Raw genomic sequence first — 12,423 nt, forward strand, 5'->3', positions numbered from 1 at the left:
AATTTGTTTAAAATTTAGAATTTTATTTCTTTTCAAATTTCAAGTAATATCTTTCTTTATCTTCATCAGTTATTTCTGATGGAGCACCTGTTAATAAGTCTTTTCCTTCAAATGTTTTTGGGAATGCTATAACATCTCGAATACTATTTGTATTACATAAAATAGATAATAATCTATCAACTCCTATAAAATAATAGAAGAAGCATTACAATAAATACATTTGTTACAATAAAATATTTTTTACCAAGAGCTATTCCGCCATGAGGAGGACATCCAGACTTTAAAGCTTCAATTAAATGAGACATACTGTGAATAGGTATTTTCAAAATAGATTCAATTACTCTAGTTTGTAAGTCTGCATCATGTATACGAATTGAACCACCACCTACTTCACATCCATTAAGAACTAAATCATAATGGTATCCTTTTACCTAAAATAAAAAATAATTATGACTAACAGTGAAAAAAAATATGTTCTGCATTTTATCAATCTATGAAAAATAAAAGTGTCATTTAAATTAAAATATAAAGTGGTAAACAGATATATTTTTATCTAAAAAAAAAAAAAAAAAAAAATGTATTTTGCAAACTAACTAACACAGTCAAAAATTCTGTTAGTACTATGTAAAGTTTTCTTATACAATTTTGTTTTATTAAATAGAATAAAAAAACAATATTATCCAAAAATTGTTAAGGATTAATGATTATTATGTATGGTTGAATGAATTAAAATAATAAAGAGTCGTTTATATGTTTCCAGAAAGAAAAATATTGGTAAGTGTTACCTTTTAGCTAATAAATAATACTCATTAGTTAGATAGGCAACAGGAAGAAACTGAGTTTTAAAGCTAAACATAAATTTTTTATTTGATTCCAAATCAATAGTAAATAACTAGAAAAACTCAATTTATTTAATAAATAAAAAAAATTATAATAATAATAAATAATTATATTTAAAAGTGGTTAAAATTTTTTGTTTATAACATGCTAATTTTTAATCATAAAATACAGAAATTATTATTGTAAAATAAAAAAAAATTTATTTTTACCAAAGAAATATTAAAGTTATATAACTTTTAATATAAAATATAACTAATAAAATAATATTTATGATTTGAATATTTAAAAAAAATTTACTTTAAGTATATTTGAAGAAGTGATTTCTTCTTGTGGTTGAGTAAAAGGATGATGTACTGATTGAATTGATTTTCCATTAGAACTTGTTTCAAAAAGGGGAAAATCAACAATCCAAACAAATCTCCAAGGATTAGTATTTTTGCTAGTATTCTTTATATCATTTGATTCACCCTTATTAAAAAATTAATAATGTTTAAAAAATCATTTGAAGTAATTATTTTGTATTCCTGGTCAACAACTTATACGTTAGAAAATTAGACATAAATTATAAAAATTATCTTATTAAAAAAAAATCTATTTCTCATTGGAATTTAATATTATTTATTGAGATACATCAATTATACTAAAAAAATAACTTTAAATTATTTTATTTTTCAATCGACGATATCATCTAAAAAATAATAAAATAAAAATTATATTGACATAGATTTTTTAACAGTTATATTCATGTAAATGAATACATCATTTTATATACTGAATGATTGTTTTCTCGTTGACCACTAAGTTTCTCTAAAAATAATAATAATTAAAAAATACCTAGCACAGTGGGGATTTGGCATAGTTGGGTCAAGTATATTGATATCTGACAGTGATTAAAATCATTATCATAAAAAACGCTTTGATGCAAATCTGTAGATAATGTTTAATTTTAAAAAACTGATGGATTATTCCAAATGCTACATGATCTCCTATTTCCTTATTTATATCCTGATTACAAGTTTTATGGTTTATAAGAGTAATATATAAATAAATAAATATCTATATATATTTATAATATATAAATATATAAAGGGAAATTTTGTTATTTAAAAAAAAGGATGTCGAATGAAAGAGGGATATATAAATATTATTTCTCAAAAAAATTGTATTAATCCATACACTTTTTAATAAGTTATAGCATTATAAAGTTAAAAATGTAAAAAAAAAAAATTGAGAATTTTCACACAAAACTAGCATTTGGTAGCTATTTTCACCGTGAAGACAAAATAAAGTCCGAAAATTTATTTTCATAATAAAGTATATTATATAAATTTTAATTTAAGGTATTTATTAATATATACCTTAAATTAAAAATACTGGCACTTTTATAAAATAAAAGTGTATTTCCGGAACACTTTAAAAAGTTAAGTTAAAAGTGTTAATTTTTTGTGAAAAAGTTGTCTTTTTTAATCTCCCTATTTACGGGGAACAAGGGAAATTTTTTCAATTTTTGAGGGTAATATCTTCGACTAGATACGATTTGTGGTATTTTGACGTATTGTTGAAAGAAATCGGTTCGGTGAGAGCAGAGAAAAAGATATAACAGACACAAAATAAAAAAAAATTAAAAAAAAAAAAAAACATCATAATACAATGAATACCTTCTCAGCTTTGCATCAAAGCTAAAAAGAAAAAGGCTTGATTTTATTTAGCATTATTTATTTCTCAAATTATAAGTGGTTAAATATTTTTTAAAACTACCTCTTATCCCTTGTATGGCTACAGGATTAATTTTTTTAAATACCAACATATTTAACTCGTTCATATTATAGAAAATGATTCAATTAAGAAAATGACTGGTCGCTAAAAACTTTTAAACTACTAGTTTAGGAGTTATGATTGTTTTTATTCCTAGGTAGGAGAAGTAGCCCCATAAGAAATTTATAATGATAAAAATAACATAACTTATATTTCACTTGACCTTTAATGTTTAACAGTTATTTTCGATTGTCTATTTTTAGTGGGACCATTTTTTATTGAAGAATTAGTTAGATATATATGTTTAAAAAAATAAAGTTCAACTCTTAGACCCTTAAAAGGGATAAGGGATACACCTAAAAAAATATTTACCATTTATAAATTAATAAATAACACAAAAAAAACTTTTTTCAAAATTATTAATAAATATTTTCCAATGATAAATCAATCATGTAAAGTTACCTTCAATTTGCCTCCTATATCTGGCTTATCTGTACCATAATTTTTTATTGCATCATCATAAGACATACGAGGGAATGGTATTTGTATTTCACCTAATTCTTTTGGCCATATATATAGTAATAACTCTTCGATAAGTTTTATGACACCATTTTGATCAGTAAAAGACATTTCTATATCGAGCTAAAAATAATCTAAAATTGCTTGATCGAAAAATAATTAAAATAAACTCAGTACTTGTGTAAACTCAGGTTGTCTATCGGGTCTAGTAGCCTCATCTCTATAGCATTTGGCTATTTGAAAATATCTATCAATAGCTCCCACCATTAACAATTGTTTAAGTTGTTGAGGGCTTTGAACAAGTGAATAACATTTACCTATCTCATGAGTAGGAACAATAAATTCTTGGGCACCCTAAACATATTTTTATATATTCATAACAGAGAAATTATGTCATACTAAATTACATTTACACCAGGAGTTTTTTTAAATAATGTAGGAGTTTCTACTTCTACAAAATTTCGATAATTAATCAAAAATTCACGCATTCGCATTAATAATTTTGACCTCAAACGAAGATTGTACTGCATATCAGGAAATCGTAGATCTACATATCGATGTTTTAATCTTATGGACTCATTTGCCTGTAAATAAAAATTTTAACATATAAAATTTTAATTGATAGGAATAAATAATTCCTTAAAAAAATTAAAACATATCAATAATAAAAAACATTAGATAATATGTGAATTATAGGAATCAATTTTTTAAATGTTTCTTTTTATTGAGAGTATATCTTTACATAATAGAATAAGCTTATTGATAATTTATTAAATAACAATTTTAACTATACTTTTATTCATTATGCTGAAATTAGAACTTTTTTTAGATTTTCATGGTTTAATAAATATATTCAGATAATAAGAAATTATGTGAAAATTATAAAATTAAAATTTATAAAAATCACTTTTCACAGTTCTCTGTATAAATTACTTAAAATTTTTAATTAGAAATAAGTAATAAAATTAATTAAATTTTATCAACAGAAAAACTTATTAAACATATTTTTTTAGAAAACTTTACCTTATTAAAATTTCTAATTTGAAAAGGTATAGTAGTTTTCACAATATTTAGCACATCAATTTTCTTTATAACAACTTCTATTGTTCCAGTTTTCTGGTCCTAAAAAATAAAGTATTATGTAAGTGATTTTTTTAATAAAAGTAAATAGTTATTTACTTCATTAATTTGTTCAGTAGGTCTTGAATGTACAAAACCGTGACAGCTCAAAATTGATTCTAGAGGAACAATCTTTATAATATTGATTAATTTTGTGTCCTAAAATCAATTAGAAAAAATTTAAATAATTTTTTTTTTTATAGTTTTCTTTAATATATGGTTTTATTATAGCTTGACATTTACTTTTTACTACTGTTATTATTTTTAAACAGCAGTTTATAAGAATAATGTAACAAAGTTTGAAGGTATATGAGAATTGATCCTGAAATGATGGGGCAACAATTTATCATAAAATTGAAAATTAAAATGTAAATTTAAATATTCATACATTTTTTGGAATAATAAGTTGAGTTGAACCATAACCATCCCTTAAAACAATAAAACGACCAAGACGAACATATTCCAGCCAGCCACAAAGAACAACATATTCACCAACATTGTTAGATCTTAGTTCACCACACGTATGAGTTCGAAATGTGTATAAATTCGTTTTTGATGTATCTATAAATTACACATCAGAATTCAGTAATTTAGAATGTAGTCATAAAATTAAATTTCTTGTTAATACAAAATGATTCTAATAATTTTAGTCACTCCATTTATTGTAATATATAATAATTTTAAGAAAATTATTGTTTTTTTAAGACATTTATACATATTTCTTTTACTTTATCAATTGTTAAAGTACTTTTTTAGTCCACCAGTCTCATAAGGGTATAATCTTAATGTTTTTAAATGAGTACTATCTTATAAAATAGAAAATTATTTAGTTAAGAGAATAATTGGTCGATAGATTTTTCTAACCCGTTATTTTTCCAAAGTTATTATGATTTTTTGTTATAGACTGGAAGTAAATTGCAGGTATGATAATATTTATTACTTGATATTTTTTGGCTGCAAACCTCCATTCATCAAAGTATAAAATCTTTTACAGTACTGAGCAGAAAGTTGTTATTGAACAGTCATTTTCAATATTAGATCATTATCTATTAAATAAACTAGATAAATATGTGTGTTGACATCAAACAGAATAAAGTTTAAACCCTTATGAGATATAAGGGTTGGAATAAGAGGTCCTTCATAATAAATAAACAAAATACAAGATATTAAAAAAAAAAAAATACTACATAATTATTACTTTAAGAAAAAAAAAAGTATTTAAGCTTCTTCTGAATTTATAAATACATTTATATTTTTTAAATCCCACTATAAAAAAATTAAAAACTGATGATTATAGTATATCTTAACTATGCAAAACTTGAAAGCAAAATAAACAATTTTGTTTATATTAATATTTATTACATAAATAAAAATATGTATCAAAAAAAATTAACAATACATACTATGTTTCAATTCTTCTTGAGCAGAGTTTAACTTTAAAGTATTTATATCAGGTTTTTGTGAATAACTTTTTCTACACCACAAGGAGCAGTTAAACATACAACAAAATAACTTCTAAAAAACAATATAATTATGACATACAATTAAACAAAATTAATAAGTTTAATTATTAATGTATTACTGATTCATAATTATTATTGATATTAAAATGTATATAAAATTATATACAAAGTGATCGGTTTATCAAACACTCAATTACTTTCAAAATAAATAAAATAAATAAAATATTGAAATTTTTTTTTTATTTCTTTTAGTCTTGATTTTGCTAATAGTTATTTTTTAGAATCATCCCTTTTAACTTAAGGGGATGTTAACTTAATTTTTTTAAATAACATCATACATAAATAACTAGCTTATAAAATAGGAAATAATCTGATAAAATCTGGTCAATAACAACTTTTTGATGAGTACTTTATAAATTACCTTTATTTTTATACCCTGGCGAGTAATAAATGGCTAGTGATAAACAAAATATACAGGTTAAAAGTTGTTTTTGACGAGTAATTTTCTAATTAGATTATTTCCTATTTTATAAGCTAGTTAAATATATATGTTGCAACTTAAAAATATAAAGTTGAAACCCCTTTAAGTTATAAGGGATGGTTTTGAAAAGTAATTATTAGCTGATAAAGCAAAAAATATATACAATTAAAATAAATCAAAAATTTTTTTTTTAGTATTGTATTTATTTTCTAGTAAAAGAGTGATTCATGAAAACCCGATCACTTGTATAAGCTTGAAATATGTAATTATTTCATTGGTAAATTAATAAAAATCATTATTAAATAATATTTTTCTTATTAATAAGATAATTTTTGTTAATTTATCATTGATATAGAAGACTTACGCGATTTGAATACTTGAATAAATAAAAATCTTTAGACAAATACCTTGGTAAATAACTCATGACTTTTATATATAAGGATATAAATATGTGAACAACAATATAGATAATTAATTTAGAAAAATCCGTAAAAAATTATTTTAATTAAAAATTACAAAACGTCAATTTTTGAAATTTTTGAAATATTATCAATAATCAACTTTATTGATAATAGCAAAGAAACTTAATATCACTAAATAATCTGTAGTGATAACATCCCCACGATTTTTACATCAACTTCAGTGATATCAGCAACAGAGTTGGTAAAAATTATGTTTAAATAAATCATTAAATAGTTTTTGAGTTCTAAACCTAAATTAGAATCTATTACAAATTAGTAGGAAAAAAAGAGAATTTTTGGATTGTTATTATTTAAAAAAAAAGAAAATAATCACCAAAATATCGTCGGTATAGAATCAGAGGAACGTATAACCAAAAAAAATTTAGAAAAAAATTTTTTTTTCAAATAATTTTCTTTTTAAATCATGTAACTTTAGAGATGCTCTAATTAAATTTATAACTTGTAACTTTAAAGTTCTATTTTTGTAATAATCAATTTTATGGAAAAACGATAATTTAGTTGAAAAAAATTTAAATGTTTTTGGTTAATATGTTTCTCCGATCCTACCCCGATTCGAAACCTATCCCTTCTAAATCACCAAATAGGGGAATATAATATACATCTAGTACAAATTATAGTTTTAAAGTTAGAAAAAAATAAAAATGTAATTTTTTCTTTTTACTCATAGCTACTAGACAAATGGATAGTGAGATAAAATGTAGAATTAAAGCTTATACACATCCCCGTTCACGACGCTCGGGCCACGATTCAATGAAATTGAATGGTAAAATAATATGCTTGGCCTAGATGGCTAATTGACTATACATAATGAGTCTATTATTTACGTCTGTGTTACGGATATGATTGATAATTTTGTAAATCTATTGGAGAACTATTAACACTAGACACAAAAAAAATAAGATTTAATGTTTTTTAATGTTGTGAAATTTTATAAATTAATTTATCTTTTAAAAGTCTGTTCAAAGAAAAAGCTCATGCGACTGTTCTATACTTGTAATTCTTATGTATTTAATTTTTTTTTTTTTAAATTCATATAATATTATTATTATTATTTTATATCTACATTTTATCCGAAATAATTATATAATTTCAAAAATGTTTTAAAAAAAGATCTTTTTCAAATTTGAATAACAAGTATCTTGCTACATNAAAGATCTTTTTCAAATTTGAATAACAAGTATCTTGCTACATGTGTTCTCAACCAATAATTTTATAAAATCAATTTCGTTCGTAGAAAAATTAATTTCAAAAAGCATATTGAATTATTTGAAAACAATTTAACGGTTGATTTTTTTTTTGCAATTTAAACAAAAAAAAGTCATTAGTTTTAATCAAAATTCAAACATATTAACTCTCTCATTATGAAATTCAAAAGTTTACCCACAAAAAGTCCGTGAAATAATTTCAAATATACTGACTAAACGATAAAGAATTTGTTATTTAAATTTATTCGTGTAAAATATTTTAACTGTTTATAATAAGTTCTGAAAATATCAATTATATTGTATTAATACATTTGATTATATTATCAATTATTTATTTTCTTTATTCACTATGAAAATTTCATTGTTTGCGAATCAAGGTTTCAAGTCGAGTGTGAACATAGATTTTTTACTATTAATTACATTTGTGTTTAATAATTAACATGTAATAATAATTTATTGACTTAATTAGTAAACAACTTGTTGAAATAATTTTTTCGTCTTATATATTGTAAAATTTTTATTGATAACTATAAGCATAATTATATTAAAATTGTTGAGTTGCTGAATTAATCCTTTTTCCTGAAAAATGTTTTCATGTAATACTATATATAATTTTCTAAATTTTTAGGGATGTTTCAGAATATCCTAGTTATGTTAATGATAATAACTTATCAAAATATGAAAATCCTCAATAAACGCTATTGTCCACAAATGCCATGAAATGTCTATGAATCTTAGCAAGCTTAGATTAAAATATTATGGAGTTTTTAGTTACATGTATCTCCATTTATTTCTTATAAAAAATGTTTTATGTTCGTGTCTTATACCTTATAAATGTATCAACTGTATTTTTTCAAATAACAACATACATAAATAATTAGCTTATAAAATAGAAAATAATGAAATTAAAAAAATGACTGTTCGATTACAACTTTTGGACCAGTATTTCAGAAGTTATTAATATTTTTATATCTTGGTTGGTGTAGGAGTGAGGCCGAGAAATAACTAGTGATATAAATAGCTTCATCCACGCTCGATTCCGGTCAATACTTCAAATTTTTCTATTCTGAACACTTACTACATAGAATGTTCAGTAAATAAGGAAACGGGTTTCTATTGTTATCATTGTTTGAAACAATTGTTTCCTACTTTTTAATCTTCTGTATAAAAGATAAAAGTGACGAACAAAAAAAAAATAGGTCAATTACTTTAAATTTAATTGTCCCACCTAGATAAACTTTTAAATACCCCCTTACTTTAGCTTCTAAAGCTCTTTAATTCTTTAAATTTTTGTATAGCCTTAGCCACTTAAGTCCAATCAAATTGTGTCTATAATATTACTATTTTTTATTATTCTTCCTTAATTTTATTGATTGTATTACCAAATACTAACATAAGGAAAACAAAAATATCGGGTTTAATAAGTTATAAGAATAAATATTATTTGTATACAACTTAGATATAGACGCAAATAGTACTTTATTTTTTGTGGGTGTTTAAGTTCAAAGATAAAAAAAAAATTGTTTCCCATTTCAAAAGAACTGGAATACCCAATCTTATTTTTATCTATTTAGAAATAAATGTCCTACTATTGTTGTATTTGAACGATAATTATTGAAACCAAAAGATATTACTATGTTTAAAGTAAACCACACTGACTACGCCAGGCAAAGTATTCCGGAAGTTAACTGTAGCAATAATCTTAACTTAAACATTTATAAGGTATTATATAATGTCTGTTGCTACACTAGTACTTTAATATTATTAAATTATTTATTTTCCTATAAATAGAGAACGATGAAACACTAAATTGTATAAAAAATGAACAAAACAACAATACGAGAGATATTTGATTAAAAATGAAATTTTATTTATGTGTGTGTTTGATTAATACATCTTCGTTGGTATAATGGTGTCAATGGTATTCAAATCATAGATTTTTTTCTTATTTGATAGTGAAAACTAATTGTGTATTATAAAATAATTTTGATTCATATTAAATATTTGAACGAAAAATAAACCGAGTAGTGATCGATTTTAGTGTAGATTTCTATATATGTGTAATGGTATCTAATTAATTAAACATTAAATTATAATAATTATTTAAAAGTAACAATTCATACCAAATACACAAATATATAAAAAAGCAAATTAAATATAAAATTTATGATCGGATAAAAATTTCATCATCTACAAACTTTATTTAAACTGTGTGACCCGTAACACCTTAACAAAAAAATTTTTAATTTGAAATAAAAAATTTATTTTTCGAGCGAAAATTAATTCTAAATTTTCTGGAAATAATATTATTTTTACGAAATGTGTAAATTGTATAACGTATATTGTGTTTAAATGTGTTATATGTATTATGTGTAATAATAAAATATCAAGATATAGTATTACATAAATGAAGCATAAGGTAAGATACAATTAAATTTGACATGTGAAGCTAAAAAATGGTCACTTTATAATATAATAGTCATATTATCTACTGAAGTAAATGTTATTAAATTCTTTTATTCGTTTTTACTGTTTTATAATAAAATAATAACTGTTAAATAACTTAAATAAATCAGAAAAAAACTAATGTTTTTTTGACTTAAAAACGTTTTCTTAAAATAATTATATTAAAGCAGAATATTTTAAAAAACAAAATGATAGCACTGGAAATGACAAGAAAAAACTACACACTTAATTTTAGAATTATAACATTAATGTTAAAAATACTATTTAAAATTTACTATTAGTATTTATAATTAATAACATTTTTTACTTGATACAAAATTTAATACTTATACAAAAATAAACTGTCATTGATAGGTAACTAAGATTAAGGCGATCGAAATCTGATTTCAATTAAATAATAACTTAATAGTAAATCACAAAAAATACACATTTTTAAACGATTAGTATGTTGGTAGAATTACACAATGCTTTTGAAGGTTTTGTATGTTCATTTTTTAAAAGCTATTTAAATTCTTTATCCAAAACACATAATTCTTATATTTTTGCAAAGACATAAACATTTATCTCTAGTCCTTTAAATTCACATGTACCATCTATACAGAGTATTCAGTAATTAAGGAAAGAGGTCAATTGTTATAAGAAATGAGAACAATATAAACCCGTTTCTTTACTTATTGAACATTCTATCCAGGGTGATTGTCTAACTATGCCTCACGAATTTTCTTTGAAAATATTGGTGTTATCATGTATGTAATTATTTTATCTGTTATAAATCTTTGTTGATCATCCACTAACCCTCGAACCAATATAGACTTCAATTTTTCAAATAACAACCAAGTTTTTTTATTTTTTTATTAATCATGTTTAGTATAAAAAAAAATTCTCAAAAAAAAAAAAATTAATTTTAATAAATTCTAAACGAAATATCACTGTTTAAAGTTTAGAGGATTTAATTAATAAAACAGTAGTCGGGTAAATACAGTAACATTAATATTTAGTGTACAGATAAGAACTATCGGTGTATTGTACCGCCATGTAAAATTTGCGAATCTTTTATAAATCAACGTGAGTAATACTCACGTGCCCTAAACTTTAACTCGCTAATAATTGAATAAAATAAAAAAAAATGTAAAAACTAAATCAATCTGATAATATAAATAAAATAGGGTTACCATTTGAAAATTGAAAGTTGATACTGATTTAAAGCATAAGGGATGATCATAATAATGTAATTTTACTCACTGAGCAGCCAATATAAGAACAAAATATCTCACAAAGAAAAAAAAGAAGATAACTCTTATATTTTCAGAGATAATTCGTGAGGCATATTAAATCAATCACTCTGTATACATTTTTCATAACCGTCAGAAAAATGCATTTTTTATCAGTAAAATACTAAATAGTCTATTAAGCATAATATTACTGAAGACTTAATTTATTAAAAAAAAAAATCAAAGTTATTTATGAAGTTATTTGACATGAAAATTTTTAACTTAATAGTTCTCAGCCTTGTATTCTAATGAGTTACTAAATTTCAGGTACTTCAAAAAAAATTACTAAGTGACTTAGTCATCCTCATGCCTGAGAATTAAATTTACTAGATATAAACTAATAAAATTTATGAATCCACAAAACAGAATTATGATATTAAATAACATTTTACTAGCTAGAATTTAAAATCTTTAAGATTACATTTTCTGTTTAATAGTTTAATTAATGATTAATTAAAAATACTAATCCCCTTTTTTTTTGTTAAATAATTATTATTTTATAAAAATGTATAGATTAATACTTGATTTATTTTTATGAGTCATAATAAACATCAAATTAACATTTTTGAAATCACATAAAACAAAAATTATTTTTATATTTATTTTTTCTGATTTATAGCTGCATCTGATAAAAAATGAAAAAAAAAATGATGTATTGTATGATAAACACAATTAATTTTTATTTAGTTTTTTAATGTTTAAAAGTCATGTATCATGTGAACAGTCATTGAATTGGATTTTCAATGGGAAAAACACGGCAAATCAACTGTAGTATTTAGTGCTATTTTAAGTCTTAAGATTAGACCTGAGAAGAAAAAACGA

The 12,423-nt window shown here is 22.5% G+C and overlaps 1 protein-coding gene across 3 annotated transcripts; it reads right to left on the bottom strand.

Annotated features, from left to right (window-relative positions):
* Positions 1–2: 2 nt before the first annotated feature.
* Positions 3–6,716, bottom strand: LOC126897596 (aspartate--tRNA ligase, mitochondrial). Of its 3 annotated transcripts, none has more exons than XM_050671311.1 (11): positions 6,542–6,716; positions 5,637–5,748; positions 4,622–4,794; positions 4,294–4,392; positions 4,138–4,236; positions 3,528–3,698; positions 3,292–3,468; positions 3,058–3,237; positions 1,138–1,308; positions 245–431; positions 3–183 (listed from the first exon to the last, which is right to left on the bottom strand). In XM_050671311.1, the coding sequence occupies exons 1-11, from the start codon at positions 6,599–6,601 to the stop codon at positions 23–25; spliced, it is 1,590 nt and encodes a 529-aa protein (XP_050527268.1). In that variant the 5' UTR covers positions 6,602–6,716; the 3' UTR covers positions 3–22. The 3 variants fall into 3 exon arrangements, with proteins under 3 accessions (XP_050527268.1, XP_050527269.1, XP_050527270.1); XM_050671312.1 differs by having other exon boundaries at positions 6,585–6,603; XM_050671313.1 differs by lacking the exon at positions 6,542–6,716 and adding an exon at positions 5,174–5,279.
* Between the last annotated feature and the right edge of the window lie 5,707 nt (positions 6,717–12,423).

The sequence above is a fragment of the Daktulosphaira vitifoliae genome, unplaced genomic scaffold, assembly GCF_025091365.1.
Source record: "Daktulosphaira vitifoliae isolate Bord-2020 unplaced genomic scaffold, ASM2509136v1 Scaffold_2, whole genome shotgun sequence".
Taxonomy (NCBI): Eukaryota; Metazoa; Arthropoda; class Insecta; order Hemiptera; family Phylloxeridae; genus Daktulosphaira; species Daktulosphaira vitifoliae.

Excerpts from the sequence above, each read along its gene's own strand:
- LOC126897596 (XM_050671311.1), bottom strand. The coding sequence starts at position 6,601 with ATGAGTTATTTACCAAGGTATTTGTCTAAAGATTTTTATTTATTCAAG. Across the intron at positions 4,237-4,293 it reads CTACTGAACAAATTAATGAA|GACCAGAAAACTGGAACAAT; the intron begins GTAAATAACTAT and ends TTTATTTTTTAG. Across the intron at positions 3,469-3,527 it reads TATTTAAAAAAACTCCTGGT|GGTGCCCAAGAATTTATTGT; the intron begins GTAAATGTAATT and ends AAATATGTTTAG.